The 22,452-nt window shown below is 48.0% G+C and overlaps 2 protein-coding genes across 3 annotated transcripts; one reads left to right on the top strand and one right to left on the bottom strand.

Moving 5' to 3' along the window:
* Positions 1-5,894: 5,894 nt before the first annotated feature.
* Positions 5,895-10,503, bottom strand: Clp1 (cleavage factor polyribonucleotide kinase subunit 1). 2 transcript variants are annotated; one of them, XM_057755335.1, is made up of 4 exons: positions 10,404-10,503; positions 9,370-9,511; positions 8,243-8,867; positions 5,895-6,956 (listed from the first exon to the last, which is right to left on the bottom strand). In XM_057755335.1, the coding sequence occupies exons 3-4, from the start codon at positions 8,846-8,848 to the stop codon at positions 6,285-6,287; spliced, it is 1,278 nt and encodes a 425-aa protein (XP_057611318.1). In that variant the 5' UTR covers positions 8,849-8,867; positions 9,370-9,511; positions 10,404-10,503; the 3' UTR covers positions 5,895-6,284. The 2 variants fall into 2 exon arrangements, with proteins under 2 accessions (XP_057611318.1, XP_057611317.1); XM_057755334.1 differs by lacking the exon at positions 9,370-9,511.
* A 5,244-nt stretch (positions 10,504-15,747) lies between these two features.
* On the top strand, positions 15,748-20,108 carry Ypel4 (yippee like 4). The gene is made up of 5 exons (XM_057755196.1): positions 15,748-15,976; positions 18,326-18,650; positions 18,801-18,844; positions 19,113-19,221; positions 19,406-20,108. The coding sequence occupies exons 2-5, from the start codon at positions 18,510-18,512 to the stop codon at positions 19,493-19,495; spliced, it is 384 nt and encodes a 127-aa protein (XP_057611179.1). The 5' UTR covers positions 15,748-15,976; positions 18,326-18,509; the 3' UTR covers positions 19,496-20,108.
* Positions 20,109-22,452: the final 2,344 nt, after the last annotated feature.

Genomic DNA, 22,452 nt, shown 5'->3' with positions numbered 1-22,452 from the left:
AGCATGGTACAGTCCTGACAAGCATCTACACCAGCCAGTCAGCGGTAGGCCTTTCCGGCTTCCTGACTTGCCTCTTCGTTCATTGGTCAATCGTGTGAGGCCTCGATAGGATACCATCACGGCCACCACAACCACCTTTTTTTCTTTTTTTTCTTTGGAGAAAAACTTTATTTAAAACAATCCGTGGGCGAAAAGTCTTCAGCGTGGCCAATTCCCACACCCCGGCAGAATGTCTGAGTGATGGCCTGGCGTGGGCCAAGGCTCGCACGTGGAGGGAGGAGGCGGCAGGGTTAGTAGAGCAATGTAAGGCGTGAGTCCTGCCCGCTTGGCTAGGGTAGATGAAGGAGCGCCGCTGCCGGCCCTGGAGCCATAGTGCCTAGCGATGGAGTGAAGCCCTAGGAGAGGAGAGCGCGCTGTGCGAGCCGTAGACACCTCCACAGCTACACAAGGGGTGGGCGCCTTGACCTCACCCACTTTGAGAAAGCAGGCTGAAAAGGCAAGGCTTTCTAGAACAGCTCTCGTCCCTGGCGAGCTGCTGGCCGACTCTCACGGCACTACATTTTGCCCTAATTAGCCCGAGACAGCTGCGGACCCTGTAGCTTTGCCATAGGGCTCTCCTCTTACAGCTCCAGGCCGTCGTTCTGTTACATAACAGCCCTTGGAAAAGGAGTCCCACCCGCCACTTCCCTGAAGCCAAGGTCTCTCGTGTGTCCAAGTGTGGTTTCCAAGTTCTGTCATTGTCTCCCTGGGTTGACTTTAAATGTTGCAGATTTAACTTTGACATTTTAGCCTTAGGCCGCAAGTTAATGCACAAATCTACCCTTTGTTCTTTAGAGTCGAGCCTGTCTCCTTCTCTGAGACATGGTATATATTATCATTTGTACTCCGTTTTTACTACTGTTCTCTCTCTTTTTTTTTAAAGATTTATTTATTTATTTATTTATTTATGTATACAACATTCTGCCTCGATGTATGCCCGCACGCCAGAGGAGGGCGCCAGATCTCAGCACAGATGTTTGTGAGCCACCATGTGGTCGCTGGGAATTGAACTCAGGACCTCTGGAAGAGCAGCCAGTGCTCTTAACCTCTGAGCCATCTCTCCAGCCCCTTTACTACTGTTCTCAATCCAGCATTTATTACAACCGATTCCAGTTCATGTTGACTACTCTTCAGATCCTCAGCTATATGAAAGAGGCAGGTGGGGTGAGACACCTTTCAGGTGTTGGCTCTCTTGGCTTCCAGATGTGCCGCTAAAGTAGTCAGGCTTGCCCGGCAGGCACTGTCACCCACTGGCCCATCTGCAGCTCGGTTTTTCTACTCAGAACCTGGGCAAACAATCATGTCTGTTGGCCAGGCCACACCAAATGGAAAAAGCATCCCACCATCCAGCCAGAGGTACTGAATGCCTTAGCATCTCTAGAGACGTTAGACTGCTGGGTTGTTAAGCTCAGTTTCAGCTGACGAGCACTAGCAAAGCATAATCTCTGTCCCAAAGATTAACAGAGATTCCATTCTCCTTTCCTTAAGATCGCAAAATGTGCACCCCAGAAAAGTTTCATAGGGTGTAACACAAAAACTGTGTGTTCAAGGCCAGCCTGGTCTATAGGCAAGTTCCAGACAGACAAGGCTACACAAAGAAACCCTGTCTCAAAAGGAGAAGGAGGAAAAGAAGAAGACCAAAACAATATATTACCCAGATCATCACATTTGAAATAAATTATTTTTTGACAAGTATGTTAAGAAATACCTGGTGCTTTCTCTCGTGCCGCGTATCTATGCTTTTTCAAAATGCCCTTCACCTGAGTTTTCGTATGTCTGTATATGGCAAGCCAGTGCCAGGGTTAACTTAGCAAAAAGAATGTCTTCCTTCACCTTGTGTGGTAACGGTGCATGCCTTAATCCCAGCACTCTGGAGGCAGGCAGATCTCTGAGTTCAAAGCCAGCCTGGTCTACAAGAAAGAGCTAGTTCCAGGACAGGCTCCAAAGAATGCCTTCCTTCAGCAGTGTAAAAATGATTGCATTTTTTAACTTTTTCATGTTAAAATCCTATCTTCGCTCCTTGTCCTCTTGAAATAATCTTTTTGGAGCTGGGGGTGAAGCTCACTGACAGAATTTGGGCTTAGCATTTGCAAGGCCCTGAGTTGGATGCTTGGCATAGTTGCCAAACGTAAGCTTCTTTCAAACGATGATGTGGGATTTCCCTCTGTATGCTGTGATTACCATTGATAAATAAAGGAACTGCTTTGGGCCTATAGCAGAGCTGTACAGGAACAGAGCTAGGCAGGGAAAACTAAGCTGAATTAAGCTGAATGAGAGAGAAGGTGGAGTCAGAGAGAAGCAATGGAGCCCCACTGGAGACAGATGCCCAAACTTTACCTGGTAAACCACAGCCACGTGGCGATACACAAATCAATAAAAATGGATTAAATTAATATGTAAGAGTTAGTCAATAAGAAGCTAGAGCTAATGGGCCAAGCAGTGATTTAGTTAATACAGTTTCTGTGTGATTATTTCAGTTCTGGGCGGCTGGAGGGAACAAGCGGAGAGCAGCTGGGAACCAGCAAGCAGCCTCACTCCAACAAAAAGACAGTCCTTCTCTTTGTTCTCTGGATCCTTTTCCCTTCACTGCATACTTTCTTCCTTATTTTCATGAGGTAGAAGAGGCACACATGTGACACAGAACAGGTATGGAGGTCAGAGGACAACTTGTGGGAGTCAGTTCTCTTCAGGCTGTCAGGTTTAGCAGCCGTGCCTTTATCTGCTAAACCGTCTTGCCAACTCTTAAAAGATAAGTCTGTACCTAACATCCTCCATGTGCAGTACCTTGAAAGTTTATCCCCCACCATGCCAAGACTGCTTTCCAAGGCCAGTTTTGATCCACATCAGTGCTTCCGGATCCATAGGGAGGTTTCTTTGGTTGGTTCCCAGTATGCTTCACGTTCTGCCCCAACCCACACACCAGCCTGTTTCTTTTTCCAGTGCTGAGAGTGGAATCCAAAGCCTTATGCTGCTGAGCAGAAGCTGTGCCCCTAGAACTGCATCCCAGCCCTTTTTGGCCTCTTACCTCCATCTCTTGTTCCTCATTTCCATCTTCACAGCATGTAAATTACTAAATTATAGTGCTTAAAATACTTTCTGTATGTTGGGAGATATTCGATCACACTGTGAACCCCGAGTTTACATTTGTGCTAATAAAATTAACCTTGAGTCAGGAGGCTGAGTTAGCAAGCAGATCTCAGTGAGTTGGAGGCCTGCCTGGTCTACAAAGAGTTCCAGGACAGCCTGGACTGTTACACAGAGAAACCCTGTCTCAAAAATAAATAAATAAATACATACATAATAAATATAAAAAAATAGTTAAAAAATTAAAAATTTTTTATGGAGCTTGAGATGGCTCAGCAGTTAAGAGCACTGACTGCTTTTCCAGAGAGTCTGAGTTCAATTCCTAGCCACCACATGGTAGCTCACAACCATCTATAATAGGATCTGATGCCCTCTTCTGGCATGCAAGTATACTTACAAGGCATTCATACATAAGACATAAATTGTTTAAAAACTTATCTAAGCCAGGTATGGTGGCAGATGTAGTAACTCCAGCACATGTACTGTGGAGGAATTCTGTAGGCTGCACACTGAGTCTGAGAGTGATCCTTGTCTCAACAGTGCACACACGCATTCAGCAGTCAAGAGCAGTAAATGGTCAGGTTTGGTGGCATATGTTTAATCCCAACACTTAGAAGACAGAGACAGGTGGATTTCTGAGTTCGAGGCCAGCCTGGTCTACAGAATGAGTTCCAGGACCGGCAGAGCTGTTACAGAGATTCCCAGCACCCAGAAAGCACTCACAGGCTAAACTTCAGGTCAGGATCTGACACCCTGTTCTGACCTCCCCAGTCACCTCACAGGCAAAATATTCATACACATAAAATGTAAAACACACACACACACAGACCCTACCACAAGTCATCATCCTCCATCCCATTTTCTAATCATCACTCTCACTAGCAAGTCCTAGCCATTGGACGTTCAAATATCCCCAAGCACAGATGGTCACACTCCCCTCATCTGCAGCCATCATTCTGCCCCCCCACCAAGTCACACCTCGGATACTGACAGGAAAACACCCTATTGGTCCCTGGCTTCTCCAGAGACCTGCCCCCTGTAGTCAATTCTCCACAGGGCAATCTTCAAAATAAAAACTGGGTTAAAAAAACGTGTTGGAGTGATCCTGGAGGCAGACAGGGACAGAGGACAGGGAAGTAAGCAGTAGGAAAATCAACCCAAACCAAATATGATGATGCCAGAAGGAAGTCTATCGAGTGTGAAGTACCCTGCATTGTTGCTCGGCTGAACGGCCCTAGTCCTGTGTCTCTCCCGCTGCTGTGGATGGGTAGTCTGCTTGACTCGGATTCATGAGCACTTTCGCTGTCTCTCCAGCTCCCTCCAGCCTCACCTTTACTTTGGTTCATTACACCCAACAACACTGCTTTCTCCTTCACTAAGCTCAGTTTTCTTTAGGATTTTGTAGTTTCCTCTCTGAGGAAACTTTTGCATAAGTGCCGTTTAACTTTTTCAGGTCTTCTGGGGATGTACTCTCAGAAAGGGCCCTTCCTGACTGTCCCATATGTCCAAATTTAAGCTTCTGTATCCTACTTGCCTTTTTATTCTTTTGCCGCAAGCTTCATAAAACTTTATTTTGTTCCCCACTTAGAAGTTTCTAATGCGTACGTATGTGCACAGTAAAGAATTGGGGGATAGGGCTGGAGAGAGGCTCAAAGATCAAGAGCTCTGATTGTTCTTCCGGAGATCCTGAGTTCAATTAACAACAACCCCACGGTGGCTCACAACTGTCAGTAGTGAGATCTGGTGCCCTCTTCTGGCCTGCAAGCATACATGCAGGCAGAACATTGTATGCATTGCCCAGCTTTATCACCAAAATCTTTAGTACATTTGAACACAGGAACTTGATTCTAGAAAAACAGACAACAGGAAGGATAGCTTTAACAAAAAGGTAATGACCGGGGGGGGGGGGGGGGGGGGGGGGGGGGGATGGAGAGATGGCTCAGCAGTTAAGAACTCTGCTGTTAGCCGGGCGGTGGTGGCGCACGCCTTTAATCCCAGCACTGGGAGGCAGAGGCAGGCGGATCTCTGTGAGTTCGAGACCAGCCTGGTCTACAAGAGCTAGTTCCAGGACAGGCTCCAAAAACACAGAGAAACCCTGTCTCGAAAAAAAACAAAAAACAAAAAAAACTCTGCTCTTCCAGAGCTCCTGAGTTCAATCTCCAGTACCTACATTGTAGCTCACAACCAACTAAAATGGGGTCTGATGCCCTCTTCTGGCAGGTAGGCGTGCAGACAGCTCAGCATATATAAATAATAAATTTTCAAAAATCGGATGCCTTGATGCTCTCATCTAGCATGTAGGCATGCAGAAAGAGCACTCATACATAATTTTTTTAAAGGCATTGGGTTATCTCTAGGAAATAGAGCTGAAACCATCCCAAGATTATTGCCAGTCTCTAATCTCAAGAGTACACCCAGCACTGGAAACAGGTTTACCATCTAAGTGTGAAGCAGGAGGGAACCATCATAAAAACATGCTTGGCAGGTAGGCGTGGTGGCACACGCCTTTATACCCAGCACTCAGGAAGTAGAGGCAGGCTCCATCTCTATGAGTCTGAGGCCAGCCTGGTCTAGAGTGAGTTTCAGGACAAGCAAGGTTACACAAGAAAACTCTGTCTCAAAAAAATAAATAAATAAACAAACATGCTCAGCTCACAAGTAGGTTCTTGGGTTTCTCCTCCTCACAACGCTTTAGCAATAAATCCTTCCTATAGTTTCTATAATGCTTCAGTAGAAAAATGAAATTAAAAAAGAATCACAACAACTTACAATATGGCAATGATATTTATTAAAATAAATATTTTCAACTTTGAACTTTATCTCACTTTCATCTGGTTATAACAAGAACTATATACGGACCAGAAAGCAGTAACAAAAATCCCCTCATGGTAGCACAGTGGAAGACATGGAATTATCCAGGGTCTTGGAATATTTAAAGTGGCACCTTAGGTGATCTTTAAAAAAATAGTTATTTTCTTTTCATAGTCTCTCCTTTTGGTTCAGAGTACAGGGATCTGGCTCCTACCGTTGTCTTCAGAGGCAGAGCCTGTGCTTCCTACGAGTTGTTCCTCATTGGCTCCTTAAGATCCCTAAATCTCATTCCATCTGCCTTGGGTGATGGCCAGATTTCCATGGTCCAGAAAGTGAGGCTCTTGCTAACACTACTTGAGATCCATGAACCGGATGTCCATGATGAGAAGAAAGTTCTTAGGCAGCGGGCGGGGGGCTGGAGACAGCACAGTAAACACCTGGTGTTCCAGATCCACACTGGTCACCACAATGAACCCAGCCACACTTGTCTCAGAAAGGTTCTCCTCTGTCCCCTCAGCGGTACTGACACTCAGGAGATGGTGCACCATATCTCTGCCAGGGGTGACAGGTACTAACTTGAGCTGATTGTCTTCCTGAGACATGCCCAGAGGTAAACAGGAGTCTGGGATGGTAGGTGCCCCAACTTTGTAGATTTTCACATCAGAAAATTTGACATTGAAGGCATGGGGATAGAAACAGCCTCGGAATCCATAGAAATACTCACGGATGCGCTCATCCCTACATTCCCGCCGGAAGTCCTTGGAGCGTTCTACCACACCCCCTGATTTTGGAAGCAACACAGTTCGAACAAAATGAGGTAGGTCCCTTTTCAGTTCGTTGTACAGTCGTTCTTGATCCAGAACCACCACCACGTCCACCTCGAAGGCTGAAGCTGCGTGCACCAGGGCCTGGTACCCAGAGCCCTTGACCCAGCCGCAGGTGTTGATGACGCAGCCGCTCACGGAAGCCCTTCTGTTCACCTCACACCGCTGGTTGAACACGTCGGCTAAACGAGACGTAATCTGGAAAAGATCAAAATGAGAACACAAGACAGATAAAATAAAAATAACACAGACAAATTTATACGCACTGATTTGGTATTTTGTCTGCATGAATGTCCATCAGAGGGTGTCAGATTCCCTGGAACTGGAGTTACACAGTTACAGGCTGTCATGTGGGTGCTTGGGCCCTGGAATTGAACCCAGGTCCTGTGGAAGGGCAGCCAAGGCTCGTCTTCACTGAGTCATCTCTCCAGTTCCCAAATCCATCTATTTCAGTTCCTTTTTAGAGAAATTGGTACCTGTGTACAGGACTGGGAACCCAATCACAAGTCTTGAAATGTGCGTGGTGAGGGAAATACATCCTAAGCCCTCCCCTCCCCCCCAACACTTTTCTTTTTCTTTTTTTTTTTTTTTGGTTTTTCGAGACAGGGTTTCTCTGTAGCTTTGGAGCCTGTCCTGGAACTAGCTCTTGTAGACCAGGCTGGCGTCGAACTCCCAGAGATCCGCCTGCCTCTGCCTACCGAGTGCCGGGATTAAAGGCGTGCGCCTGGGCCTCTTTTTTTTCTTTTATGAGACAGGGTCTCAGTAGAAGACTCTAGCGAAAAACCAAAAAAATAAAATAAAGCCGGTAGATGGTGACAAATGCCTTTAATCCCAGCACTCCGGAGGCAGAGGCAACTCATTCTCGGGGTTCAAGGCCAGACTGGTCTACAGAGCAAGTTCCAGGACAGATAAGGCTACTTTCCTGCCTTGAAAAACACAAATAGCCGGGCCGTGGTGGCGCACGCCTTTAATCCCAGCACTTGGAAGGCTGAGGCAGGCGGATCTCTGTGAGTTGGAGACCAGCCTGGTCTACAAGAGCTAGTTCCAGGACAGGCTCCAAAGCCACAGAGAAACCCTGTCTCGAAAAAGCAAAAAAAAAGAAAAGAAAAAGAAAAACACAAATAAATAAACTAATTAAATGATGCTTGGTTTTCTAAGGGGAAAAAAAAAAAAGAATACGACCACAAAATGTTTAGCAATTTGAAGCTGACTTAAGTTTAGATTTCTTCTAAATCCAAAGTGATTAAGTTTGAGGGCAAAAATTTATTGTTTCTCTGTAGCTCTGGAGCCTATCCTGGAACTAGCTCTTATAGACCAGGCTGGTCTTAAACTCAGAGCCCTGCCTGCCTCTGCCTCCGAGTGCTGGGATTAAAGGCGAGCGCCACAACCACACGGCTAATTTCTTCTATTTTAAGTAACAAAATGCCCTACTTCCTACCCTGATTCAAGTTTTCCCTCCACCCCATCTTAGCTCCAGCACTGACCTTATTATAAAGCTTAATGTTGGTGCCAGGAGTGGTGGAGCCAAAATGATACACAAGAGGGGCCTGGATGGAGAAACCTTCCTCCACGTCTGCGGGCCGCTCGATGTAGAGGGCCCCCATGGTTCCAGGGATGGACACAGAGCCCTGGCCCACATCCAGCTCCACATACGTAGGTCGGCGGCCCAAGCGCACTGCGTAGTTGAGGAGCAGCCGGCACACCGTGGACTTGCCCACATCAGTAGGACCCACAACCATCACGCGGGGGCCTCGCTCTTCTTCCTTTTCCGCCTGCCTCCGCATCTGCTCCAAGGCAGTATGCGTGTTGAGGTAAAGCAACATGGGTGTGTCCTTAGAGACATAAGCCACCTCGGTTCGGCCACTCAACTGCAGAGAACAGCCATGCCAAGTGAAAACAGCCACCTTGGCACCAGCATCAAAGGTGAATTTCTTGTTTCTGGTCAGCTCTGTGCCAAAGATCTCTGCCATGCCAGCCAACAACTCGAGCTGAACTGACTGAGATGCCTCCACCTCAAATCGAAGCTCTGTTTCTCGTTCCAGTTCAAATTTAGTCGTTGGCTTCTTGTCATCATTGGATTCCTCACTCATCTTTTCTGTGTAGCTATGCCTAGAACCCAAATTAAACATCAGATCATTAATTACATCGGGCGACTGCTGTGGTATAATCTTTCTACACTGTAAATATGTACTGCTATAATTGTTAATAAAAAGCTGATTGGCCGATAGTTGGGCAGAAAGAGATTGGGAAAGACGGCCTGACAGAGGGAGAATGCTGGGAAGAGGAAGGACAGAGTCAGAGCAGTCCCTAGCCAGATGCAGAATGAGTTGGACACACAAAATGGAATAGAGATGTTACTAGCCCCGGGACAGCACATGGATTAATAGAAATAGGTTAAGTTGTAAGAGCTAGTTAGTAACAGCCTGAGCTATCGGCCAAGCATGTATAATTAATATTATCTTCCAATAGTTTCATCCCTTTATCTCTTCTGCACAGTTCTTATTACCTTACGACTCATTGGGTGAGGCAACGACTAATAAAAAAAACTCAGAGAGAATCCAGGTTCAACCTGAAGATCCGAAAAGCAAAACAGTCAGCCACTAGCTCTTACCTCGACCTCAGTTCAAGATGGCGATCTTGATCCTGCCTCCAGGAATCTCAGAATGAGACTGTGTCTGTGAGCTGCCTCCTTCTGTCTTATATTCCCTTCTAGGGCTGGGATTAAGGCGTGCACCGCCCAGTTTCTATGGCAACTAATGTGGCTAATGGTATTAAAGGTCCGTGTCACCACTGCCTGGTCTGTAAGGCTAACCAGTGGAGTTGTTTTACTCTCTGATCTTCAAGCAAGCTTTATTTATTAAAATACAAATGAAATGCCACTACGACTGGGTATTTGTTTTCATTCAGTCTCCCCACAGCTAGAAGGAAGAGGTATTTTTGTTTGCTACCCTATCTCTAGTAGATAGAATAGTAGGGCATCTCGACAGAAAACACTGAGTGAATGAATGACTAGGTTATACAGAGAATACTCCCTACAGAGTTTGTTAAATTTTGTTTACAGGAGACTTGATCGCACTGGTTTCTCTCCATCATTCCTTTTTTTTTTTTTTTTTTCGACTCAGGGTTCCTCTGCGTAGCTCTGGAGCCTGTTCTGGAACTGGCTGGGAAGACCAGGCTGGCCTTGAACTCCGCCTCCCCAGTGCTGGTATTAAAGGCTTGTGCCACCATCACCCGACTCCATCATGCCATTGGAAAAGAAATAACAGATGCCCGCTCTCCAACTCTCTTAGCCAAGAAGAAATTAGACTCTGAATAGTGTGCAAAGAACAGGACACAGGGTTCTAATTAAGAAAACATTTGCATGTCCGGCTCTGGGACTCCTCGTAGCTACTATAGTCCAATCTACACCCGAACCAACTCTTCAGCTATCATACGGTGGGAACTTACAGGTCCTCGCGTAACAGCGATCACAGTAGGAAAAACAAAACAAAAAACACCGTAAATTACAATCTACCAAAGAAACGTAAGTTACTAGTTCTGATTCTGAACCGCACTTCCAGGTTCAGCATTTGTGGCAGTTATCTCCAGCAACGAAATCTGCCCAGGTCTCGCAGAAGTGACCTGAAGTCCTTAATTAAGCCTTACCTGCACAACCACAGAACCTAAATGAACGTGACAGAAGCGTCCGGACAGAACCGAAGCACAACCACGCACAACGCTCACTTAGAGACCAGCCGGAAAGCAAACACGGTTCCGTTCTTGCGCGGTGGGAGAAGGCGCAGTCGCGTAAAGCCTCTTGGGACATGTAGTTAAATGGAGGGGCGAGCTCGCGCCGCCGCTCGGCCCTCTGGGAGTCGTAGTTCAAGGATTGTGCCGTGATGCGCGAGGTGGGCGGGGCAGGGTCGTCACTTGGTGCAGGAGGCGGGGAGGAGGCGCTGCGTATACGCCCACGCGCCGGAGGCGGGTACGTGGTCCGTCCCCATCTGCTGTCCAGGAAAGCGAAGGGCGACCAGAAAGGGAGACGCCTAACGGGCTGGATCCTCGGCTCGCCTAGACCACGAGTCGGAAAGTTAGCAAAACCCTGCTTCAGCTGGAGACCCAGGCGGAGGGACATTGGCAGTAATCACACCCCTTTGAGGCTGCGCAGAGCTGAAAGCCTCCGCCTGTTGGTTCCTGTCGTGTAGAAGGAACCAAGTGTAAATTTCTTTTCTGGTCTAACTGTAGCCCAGGCTAGCCAACGTGGACTCGCGGTTATGTCTCCTGCCTCGGGCCTTCAGAATGCTGGAATTTAGAGACTTGAGCCACCAAGCCAGGATGGTTGTTTTTGTTTGCTTGCTTCCTTGTTTACTTTAATAAACGTAGAATAAAAGCCCAGTGATATCCTCCATTTACCTTATTAATCAGTCATTATCCATCAACCTCTGCCAGGGTCTGTACTGTTCTGTAGGTAAATCCGACAGTTATACAAGGTCAGTCATTTATACCACTGCTAACCGGTTCCCCCACGTCTACAATCCACTTTTCACGAGCACGGGCCTTTGGAATCTTGTTGGCTCACTGCTTGACTGGATAAATCACAGGCTTCCTTTCCCTGAGATGTCTCTTGTCTGTAAAATGGGAATAATAGTATTCGACCTCTTAAAGTTGTTTTGAAGATTGGATGAGATATATGTAAAGCACTAAGCACATTGCCTATAATGTACCTGAGTTAGCCTTTTAATTAGGTTTCTCTGTGTAACAGTCTTTGCTGTCCTGGAACTAGCTCTTGTAGACCAGGATGGCCTTGAACACATTGAGGTTCACCTGCTTTGGCCTCCCGAGATTAAAGGTGTGCGCCACCACCGCCTGGCACCTTTTAAGTTTTTTTTTTTTTTTTGTAGGCTGGAGAGACTATAAAAGTCTCACTTATTCATACAGTGTTTCCCAAGTTTTTTGAAGTGTCTTATGTCACACAACACACTCAAACCCAGGTAGGTATATTGTCTCCAGTTTCCTTTGGGGAGGAAACGAAGATAATCGGAGGCATTTGCCCAAACATTCAGTTATTAGTAAATGTAGGGTTTTTGTTTTGTTGTTTTTGTTTTGTTTTGTTTTTCCGGACAGTGTCTCGCTGTCCTGGAACTCACTACATAGACCAGGCTAGCCTCAACAAAGATCCACCTGCTTCTGCCTCCAGAGTGCTGGGTTTAAAGTGTGCATCACTATGAGGCTTAGAGGTTGGCTTTTTGGTGGTTAACTTCGCTTTCCAGCTTGATTGGATTAGTAAACCCTGTGAGCAACACCAGTGAGGCGCTCTTTTGGGTGTGTCTGTGAAAGGATTTCAGAAAGGTGTGAGACTGAAAAGGGAATATTCACTCTGAAGGTGGGCAGCACTGTTCTGGGGGCTGGGGTCCTGGGCTGAATAGGAAGAGGAAGAGGAAAAAGTCACATAAGCCCCAGCGTTCCTCTCTGTCTGCTTCCTCATCTGACCAGATGTGTGCAAGGTCCCAACACCACAGCTAGTAGCTGTTCCCATTGCTGCGGCTTCCCTGTGCAGATGGACTCTGCCTCCTAAACCATGTGTCAAAATAGAAATTCCTTTCAGTTGCTTTTGTGTCAAGTATTTCGTCATAGCAACGAGAAATGAGAAATGTAACTAAAACAGATTTAAACCAAGAACTTAGGGAGTTGAATCCATTTATAATAATGGGCAAACAATTGCTTGGTGTTAGCTGTTAGGTATTGTTGTTCCATGACTGCACAGGTACAGAGGGTACATGTTCGTTTAATTCCAGCTAGAACCTGTGCGGTAGTTATGGTAACTGTCATTACAGGTACTGCTTCATTCTCTTTATTCTCTCTCTCTCTCTCTCTCTCTCTCTCTCTCTCTCTCATTGTTTTGGTTTGGTTTTCGAAATAGGATTTCTTGTGTAGCCTTGGCTGTCCTGGAACTCGCTCTGTATACCTGGCTGGCCTCGAACCCACAGAGATCTGCCTGCTTCTGCCTCTTGAGTCCTGGGATTAAAGGCTTTCTGGTCTACCTTTCTCTTCCTGGCCCTATGTAGCACTCAGTTTTCAGGCAGGTAAATTGTCACTTCTCACCGTTTTCTTTGGGGATTTGCTTTAGTTGTTTCATTTATTCACCATGCAGACATTAGCTTTTTTTTTTTTTTTTACATTGTATTGATTTTTATTGAGGTCTACATTTTTCTCTGCTCCAGACATTAGCTTTTTAATGAACTATTAGACATACGCTGATCCTTTACCATTCTTCAGAATTTTAGCACTAGACTTCATTAGCAAACTTATAGCTTCCCGAAGGAGCTCATCCTTTCTTTGGAACACATTCTCCTGAGTCTTCTTTGCCTCCACACACTCCCTCAAGGTGATGTCTCCCAGCTACCTGAAGGTCATCTTTATATGGATATTGCCTAACCACCTCAAGCTGACTTTAGGAAGAGCCCTCTCCTCCCTTTGAGATCGCTCTCCATTTCGCTACTACAGAAAAAGGACAGAGCGTACCAATCATCAGTGCCTGCCCATTCTCTTGTCATTTCCAGTCTCACTAGACACTCCTGCCATCTCCACCCCACCACCAACCCATCCTGTCTGTGTCCCACTCCTTCTCCTCTCCAGATAAATCTTTGATCATTTTGTTCTTCTGTTGATTTAAATTGATGGATATCCTTTTGGCTACCAGCTTTAAAGTCCATGCCCTAAGGACCTTCCTTTTTCTCTCAAGGCTGATTCCTCACACTAGTCCTCCCCCTAGTTTTCCTTTCTCCTTTGTCTGATCTATCTAATGTTGTGTGTGACGCTGGCGATGATGTCAGGGGTGGCAGTGGCCACAATGTGCTCTGTCCTTCTATTTCTTTCTTTTTTTTTTTTTCTTGGTTTTTCGAGACAGGGTTTCTCCATAGCATTGGAGCCTGTCCTGGAACTCCCTTTGTAGACCAGGCTGGCCTCGAACTCACAGAGATCCACCTGCCTCTGCCTCCCGAGTGCTGGGATTAAAGGCGTGCACCACCACCGCCCAGCTCTGTCCTTCTACTTCATAGATTCTGTCTGGAGATTGAATTTGGTTTTCAGGCAGGCGTTGGCAGCATTTACCTGCTGAGCCTCTCTACAGCTCCCGTATTTCCTTTAATTTCTGTTGCCTAGACAAAACTTCCCCTGCCCCTCTCCACCTTTCCCTCTGGATTTTATTTTTCTGAGAGCCTTGAATGCCTGCTCCTCCTATCTCTACCTATGAAATGCTGGGATTATAGGCATGCACCTTCAACCTGTCTGTCTGAGACAAAGTCTCACACTCTAGCCCAGAATGGCCTGAAACTCACTGTGTAGTTCAGAATGGCCTCTTACTGGGATCCTCTCACCTCAGCTTCTTGTCTTTCTTTAGCCAGTTCTTCTCACATCCAGGCCCCTAGTACTACCCTCATGATACATGCATTGTCTTTTCAAAATTAACTGCCCCCAGACTTGTTTCCGATTGAATATCCAGAACCCCCCCCCTCTCTCCTTAGCCAGCTAGCAGCATCTCTTCATTGCCCATAGTCCCTGCCTCAACCCACAGTTTTCATATTCAGAAAGGTATCCTCTGTGAAAAACAAATCAAACCAAAAAAAAAAGCGGGGGAGGTTGTCTTGTGTTGGGGACATATCCTGGATCCATGTTTTAGTGACACATTCTGTACTACATGGGAAGTATTCTAAGTCAGATGAATTTTAACTGAAAGCTGATTTTGAAAAATGTAATCTTTCTACAAGGCAAAAATTTGGCATTATGTCTCTTGAAAGATCAAAAATTTAATAGTACATATTCTCTAGGCTTAGGGGTTATGAATTGAGAATGTTTTTGTTTGTATTGGTTTGGGGCTCTCTATTGCTGATGTCACCATGAAGCCCAGGCTGGCCTGGAACTGACAGTCCTTCTGCCTGCCTCTTTGCCCACATGGAGAATGCTGTTCCGAAGTAACACTAACTCATTCCTAACAAAACTCTCCAATTTGGACACTAGCTTAAAAAGTTAACCAAAAAGGGAACAAAAGAAAATCACATCACTCTTTACTTAGTGCCTATTGTGTGTGAGGCACTCCTTTGGAAATGTACGTGCTATCTCTCTCAGTCACTTCTCTGTGAGGTAAAATATCATTAGTTTCACGGAGCCAAAGAGCTGTGTGGTGCAGGAGGATTAGTCACTTGCCCGTGGTTCCTGGTGAATAATTGGCAGAGCTAAGATTTCGACTCAGGAGTCTTTGAGATCAAAGCCAGACACTTGGCCATTACCTGAAGATGCAAGCAAGCTCTGTTCTGTAAGTCTCTCCTACGTGCAGGGTTTTACACTAGATGATGCGGTCTTGGGGTGCAGAGAGGTTTCCCTGAGACCTTCCTCCGAAAGTCTACAGTCCAGTCAAGACCCTATGTCCCATAGACATCTCCATTCGCAGCACACGTTATTTTGGGGGCAGTAGTTGGTAAGAGCTTCCTGGGTGCAAGATGTCATATTTGACCTATGGCTTCTTTGGGAGGCATTACACTAAGATGCTAAAGCTTCCAAGTGCTCAGTACTGAACACACTGGAGAGCCCAGTTTGTCATCCATGACAATTAGTATATCCTCCTTTAGCCTGCATCAGAGCTGATGTCAGAGTTGAAGTGGAAAAAATGTATCCTGTCGAGTGTGTGTGTTTGTGTGTGTGTGTACTTCCTGGCTCTGGCTCTCTATCTCTCACTTCCCCAGCCCTGCCTCCCTAACTCCATCCCTGCCCTTCCCTCAGGTTCTGTTTCCTTGGTCACAGGGCCGTGCTCCTTAACAACCCATCTCTCCTTTTGCCTACCACCAGCTTCCACACCCCAAAACCAGCCATCCCTCTGCCTCCACTAGCCCGGTCCCTAGATGCCTGCCCCCTCTCTCCCTCCCTCCTCCCCCCCTCCCTCCCAACCCGCCTCCTGTGTCTCCCAGCCCTGCTCTGACGTGGGAGGTGAGGGGGGTGGGGGGTTGGATGAGTCACAGTGTTATGATGCAGTTCCACAACACACAGCCACATTTACCCACAGACCGAGGTACAGAACAAGAGGCCACCTCTGGCCCCCAGCAGCTGTCCAGCCTGCAGTCCCAGTCCTCAAACCCCCAACGACCCAATCCCATACCCTTCCCAACTGAAGGAGCGGAAAGAGAAGAGAGAAGAGAGAGCAGAGGGATTGAGAGAGATAGACGGAGATCTCTGGAGCAGACCTCAAGGTGAGGGGACAGCTCTTCTCCAAATCAATTTTTCCCCTTTGCCAATCTTCTCTTCCTGCTGCGTGTTGCTTTCTCCCCATTGCAAAAGCATTATTCATGCACCCTTTGTCCTCCCTTCCCCCTCCCTGGCGCCTCCGCTCCTCTCGGAGCTTCTCCATCCTTCCCCAAGCTCTGACGATTCTCTCGCACTTATTTCCCGGCAACTTCGGCTCCAAGCTTCAGACATCACTGTTGATTGTTTTTGCTGCTGGTGCAGACCCCCAAAGCCCGCCGTGGGAGCTGGCTGCTCTGCTCATCATTCGGACCATACCATACTGAAAATGCTGGCCCAGGGGGAGGTAGAACCTCAAAGCGATTGAATATACCCATTGTGCGCGCAAGTCCCCCTCCCCTTTTTTAATTCCCGGGAGGCACTGGATTCGCACCTGGTCCCATCGGCCTCTGCTTCATCACTTCTGCCGTCCGCTGCCAGTTTTCCCAGTTGCGAGCCCTTCTGCTCCCCCTACCTCCTACAGTCCAGCCCCAGCTCAGCATCACAGATCGTCCTCTTCCCAGCGCTCACCTTTGTTGTTTTTTTTTCTGCCCCCAGTCATTTGTCTGATTAGCGTCACCCTATGACGAGAGATGGCAGGGATGGGAGAAGAAAGGACCCCAACTCTCCTCCTTGGGATTTTTTTTTTTTGCCTTTTTTTTTTTTTTTTTTGTGCCTTTTTTGCAGCTTCTCCTCTGCTGGACTGAGAAGCAGGGGACAGGGAGGGAGGCGTGACAATGACGGAAGGACAGGGCTGGGGAAGGAGCAGAAGATAGAGGGAGAGGGCAAACCTGGCTTCTCCTAGTCCCTTGAAGGAGATGTTTAAAGGTGGAAACTTGAGGGGAACTCAAAGGCAAAGTTGAAGGCAGATCAAGAAAGTGACACTGAACTGTACAGTAAGGAGGGCCAGAACACAATGTCACCCTGAATTTGGCCCACGGTGTCTTCCTGGGACCCAGCCAATGGTTGAGAACCAGAAACTGAAGATAGATGGTCTCACTCAAGGGGATTTGTGGAAAGACTGCATGGCAAGCCCTTGAAGAGAACAGAACAGTCAGGGTGCTTATGGCCACCACAAATGACAGGAGATCAGCCCGTTTGTCCTGGCAACTGGAGTGATGACTGCCTCTTCTGCTTGGTGGTCCAGCATCACTAGAGCAGTTAGCGGGCATCTCCGAAGGAGACACAGGCTACCCCACCCACAGCTGCAGGATAGGGCACCTCACCTGCTTATCGGAGTTACCAGAGGACACCTCCCTCCTTATCCCCTGCCTGCAGTACCCTCAGCCACATCGGGACTGGAGGGTGAGCAGATACCAGCGTCTCAAGATTCTTAATCAGAACCCTGCAATTATTTCACGTGCTGCTGCCCCGTCACCAGTGTTTGCCATTTTCTGCCTTGTGCCCCAAAGCCCAGCTCTTAAAAATAAGGAGTCCCCTTACCCGGTTGTTTCCCATTAATGTTGCTCTCACACGATGCCACACTGGCTGGCTTAGCCCAGGAGTCTGGTCTGATGTGCTGCCCATCTTCCACGGGTCCAGCTGTCAGGCTTGATGGAAGAAAGATAAGTTTTCTCCTAGGGCTAGATGCCTGTCTTTAACTCAGAGCTAAGCTAACAGTAAGTAAACAGTGGTGAGACCTGACCGAGGGCCAGAGGCTAGGAAGACAGTAAGTGCTCCCTCTAGCCTGGGATGTGTAGCTCAGGATGCAGGACTGAGGAACAGCCACGTGTAAGGTCTGGGATACTGAAGAAGCTACCACGCTGTGTGGAGTTCCAGGGCTCAGGATAATTCCAGGAGAGGGCTAAGTGGGGTGTGTGTACCCATCTCCCTGTTCCTCCTCCCTTCTTTCCCAAAATGTGGGCCAATTGTATTGCCAACAGAGGCCCTGAGAGAGAAAAAACAAAAACAAAACCAACAACCTCAACTCAGGAGCACTTCACTTTGATAAGGTTCTGAGCCCAGGTGAGGGGGCAGTTTCTCACAGAACTGGACACAGGGGAGTCTCTGCAGGTGATGTTGCTCCTAAGGCAGTGTCTGTGCCAGCAGGCTGCTCTCAGTGGAAAATGCTGGAGGCTGCTGCTGCCTCTTGAGAGCAAGAGGTACCAACTCCCTGGCCATGGCACAAGACGCCTGGAACCGCTGCCAGAACAGAATGGGACTCTAGGGGACAGAAAGTGCAATGGGAAGCTGAGGGCTGATGGCGATGGGGAAGATGGGAGGGTCCAGGTGAGCTGAGCCCCATCTTCTTTAGCCGCTCAAGAGCGGCTCCTCACGAGGTCACATCTCCCCCCTGACGAACCTTCGTTTCTTACCAGGTGATTTCCATTTCTATCTGGTTCTCGTCTGGGGGGGCCCTGGCCGGGCAGCCCCCCCACACTTCTACCGTCCTGAAACACGGCTCTAGCCAACCTGCTCCGCTGCTTTACCTGCGACCGTCTCTGCGGGGGCTGCACGGCACCAGCCCCTCCAGCCCGCCAGGGCATTGTCCTCCAGCCCGTCATGCCCAGCTGTGACCCTGGCCCGGCCCCTGCCTGTCTACCCACCAAGACTTTCCGCAGCTACCTTCCCCGCTGCCACCGTACTTACAGTTGTGTCCACTGTCGAGCACATCTGGCCAAACACGATGAGCTTATTTCCAAGGTAACGGGCCGAAGCGAGGGCCCGCCGCCTGCCTCCCCGGGCTTTCCCTCCGAGACAATGGGAGCACCTGAGGTCTCCCGCCACTTCAGCGGGATCTAGGCAGTGGGGTTGAGGCATACCCAGTGGTCACTGTCTGTCCTGTTTCCACAGTCCTTCCAAGGGAGCCATGGCCGGGCCTACCTGTTTAACTCCGTGTGAGTCTACCTCTTTCTTTGTGTGTGTGTGTGCGCGCGTGTGTTTGCTTATGCTACAGCAGCTTTTCTCTTTGCAAAATGGGGGTATGCCTTCAAAAAGATCAGAAAAGCGGTCTTAAGTTGTGCGGGGTCAAAGAAGGCCCAAGCCCTGATCCTAAAGGGGTGGATGCTCTAGTCCCGTCCCCCCCTCCAGGTAGAAACCCTTCTGGGTAGGTTGGGACTGACAGAGCAACCCTACTGTGTGCTGGGTCCTTGTTTCCCGAGACAGGGTCAACGTGGGTTGTGGGCCAGCTGAACAGCGCCTCCTGCTCACAGGACTCCACTCGGTAGCTGACATTTTCTGCGAAAGCTGCAAGACCACACTGGGCTGGAAATATGTAAGTATTTGAGGAGAGCCGCTTCCTAGATTGTCCCCACGGCTCTCCAGACCCAGTGCGCAGACACCAGGCTTTTGTATGGTCCACAGAGGGAGCTTGGAACCGGGTTGGCCTAGGTGTGGGAAGAGGAGCCTGGAGGTGCAAGACACCCTTTCCCCATGCTCACCATTTTACTCCCCACCAGGAACAAGCCTTTGAGACCAGCCAGAAATACAAAGAAGGGAAATACATCATTGAGATGTCACACATGGTGAAGGACAACGGCTGGGACTGAGGGGGGCTCAGCAGGCTGGGACCCTCCTCCGCATGCCCCACCTTCCTCACACCAGTCCCCTGGCCCCGTGAGCAGTCCACACCAGCATGAGTACTGCCCACCCCTGGGGAAACCTGGCTCCAAATGACCACCGCCTCCCTCCCCCCACCGCAGCAGTACCAGGTCCCCTTGGAACAGGAGCCTGCGATACCCCAGGGGTAGTGAAGGCTCAGGAGTGGGTAGCAGTCAGGGAAATACGAAACTGGGGAGAGGAAATGCTTGTGGCACTGAAAACAGTGATGGCAGGGTGTGAACTCAGGCAGATAGGACTAGGAGTTATCAAACTTTGATCCGCCTTTTTTTGAATAACCAGGACAAACCCCTGGTGGTGGGGCTAGACCACAGAATAGCAAAGACTTAGGTTGGAGTGAAATTTTGGTCTCAGATATCAGGGCCCCAGAGTCTGAGGGTAGTTTACTCAACCCCATTCTTGGTCAAAAAAAAAAAAAAAAAAAAGACTAGAGATGGGGCCAATAGAAGGAAAAACACAAACCCTAGACCCTGGGAAATCAGTTGCAGGGGTTCCCATTTCACTCCGCTGTTTACCTTGGCACTACAGAGGCACTTTTAAGTATCTAATCTTTGCCATTGGGTGGGGTGGGGAAAGCTGCCCCAAGAACAGCCCCCACCCCCGGCTGGCTGTTGCCAGAGAGAGCAGTCTTTACGGGAATTCCCCAAGGCTCAGCCACTGCTCCCTGGGACCCAGTCCCTTGGAGGAAGTGGATCATCGGCGCTGCGGGACCAGTCTTTCCAGTGACTGCCACCAGCGAACGAAACTTTTGTATGATACATAAAGTGTTTGGGTCTATTTTTAATAAAAAGGGGAAAAGCAACTGAGGTGCTGTGCTGGCTTTCCTTCCGTAGGTGTGGGCCCTGTCCTGTCCCAGCAGGCACCAGCAAGGGTCTCTTTTTTTTAAAACACCCCCTAGGAGGCAGTAGTTACTTTGTGTCAAGATTCTCCACCTGTTTCACAAGCAGGGCATCATGAGGCATGGTTTTGGTGAGCTTGTCCATGGGTAGCACCTGTTTCCGGATCCCCAGACTTCCCCCTAACGAGGCTACTTTTTAATCTGGACTCAGGATAAGCAGCTAGTGCAAACTTATTCCACAACTTGGTGGGTTCCAGTTTCTTGCATCTCCTTGTTTTGTTATGCCTAGTCCTAGAATGTTTTAATCAACTCATGGATACCCTTGAGGCTAAAATGAAAATCTATGGGCTGAGACTCGGCTGGTAGTGGAACAGGAGTGGGATATAGCTCAAAACTATACCATCAACACAGAAGTGTGATCTAAGGAACGTGGTTGGCGTGCACTAAAGTGAAATGTTGATTTGGAGGCGCTCAGCCCCCACAGGGAAGACTATATATGTGTGGTAAAGATCTTAAGTTGCATCCTTATTTCCAGATCACCCCATGGGTATTGCAAATACTTATAGGTACGTATTAATTGCCAGGCATTGTGTTGATCTCCAGGGTTGCACAAGAAAGCTAACCATGGCCTGACAACTTCTTTTTTGGTTAGTGGTTAGAAGGAAGCTAGGTGACCTCAACAGAAGATAAGGACTGTAGTACAGAGGAAGCTGAGGAGGAACTTCGCCTAGATTTGAAGGGTCAGGGATAGCTTTGCTGTAGAGACCATGATGGAAAGATGGGCAGGCAAAGGACAAGACCAGGGAGATTCAGACAGAACCATGTGATGTGGCACACACTTGGCTACTCTGAGGAAACTGTGTTTCTACATGGCTAGAAGTGCAAGAGAACGATACCTAAAAGTTCAAAATGGGAGAACCGCAACCTTGTATCAGTTGTTCTCAAAGTCTTAATGCAGTTCCTCATGTTGTGGTGACCCCGACCATTACTTTCGTTACTACTTCATAACTGTAATTTTGCTGTTATGAACGATAATGTATTTTTTGAAGATAGGTTTGCCAAGGGGCTCACGGTCCACAGGCTGATGAAGGACACCACGGAAGCACGGACAAATGACTGTCTTCTATAGTCTAGGCTGGCCTTCTAACTTGCTATGTGACTTTGAACATGGGATCCTCCTGCCTCCACCTTGATAGTGTTGGGATTACAAGTTTGCTCTACCATATCTGGCTTTATGTTGTGCATGCTCGACAAGCTTTCTCTCTACTGAGCCACACCTGTACCCCAAAACTTAAAAAGTAGATACTGCCAAATAGCTGTTTGTTTTGTGCCAGACAAGAAGCTGTTGTTTGGGGGAAGGGCCTACAGGCAAATGGTCTCACTATATAGCTCTGGCTTGCCTGGAATTTCCTTTTTAGAGCAAGCTAGTCTCTGGCTCACTTGGTTTTACCTGCTTCCCAAGTGCTGGTATTAAGGGCATGTACCACTATGCCCAGGAAGACTCAGATAACTTTAACAGCTTGAACTCATGGATTCAGAGTTACCTATACTATCTTAAATACTGTTAACAGACTGGAGAGACCGTGGGCAGGACAAAGAACTGGACAAACACAAGCCAGAAACATCTGAGTGCTGGGGCCAAAGAAAGCTTGTCTGACCCATTGTGCGGTTTCACTGATACCAATTATCTTCTGTCCTTAAACATGAGTAGAGACTCAATTCCGTCTCTTGGTTGCATTTCCTGCACCAGAGCAAGCTCAAAACTGCTGAAGAGTCCTGTGAAAGACAGAAAAGTAAATGGCATGGTTGTGGAGCATGTGAAGACTCTGGGCCTGGCTCAGGAGATTAATCTTTTAAGACCTAACTAATGCTGTCCAGATCTTGGGTGCCCAGGCAGGTCTGCCCCCAAGAGTCATCACCATCAAGTGATATGGTCCAGAGGTCATGCTGAAAACTTCAGATGCAGAGACCTCCTTCCCATAACAAGAGGCAGAGGACACTAAGGATACTGAAGCCTCTGCCTAGGCAACTCTCCTTTCTTCTTGGTCC

Source organism: Chionomys nivalis, chromosome 22, assembly GCF_950005125.1.
Source record: "Chionomys nivalis chromosome 22, mChiNiv1.1, whole genome shotgun sequence".
In the NCBI taxonomy this organism is placed as follows: domain Eukaryota; kingdom Metazoa; phylum Chordata; class Mammalia; order Rodentia; family Cricetidae; genus Chionomys; species Chionomys nivalis.
Note: the sequence above shows the minus strand (reverse complement) of the source record. Positions and strands in the feature narration are given on the sequence as shown.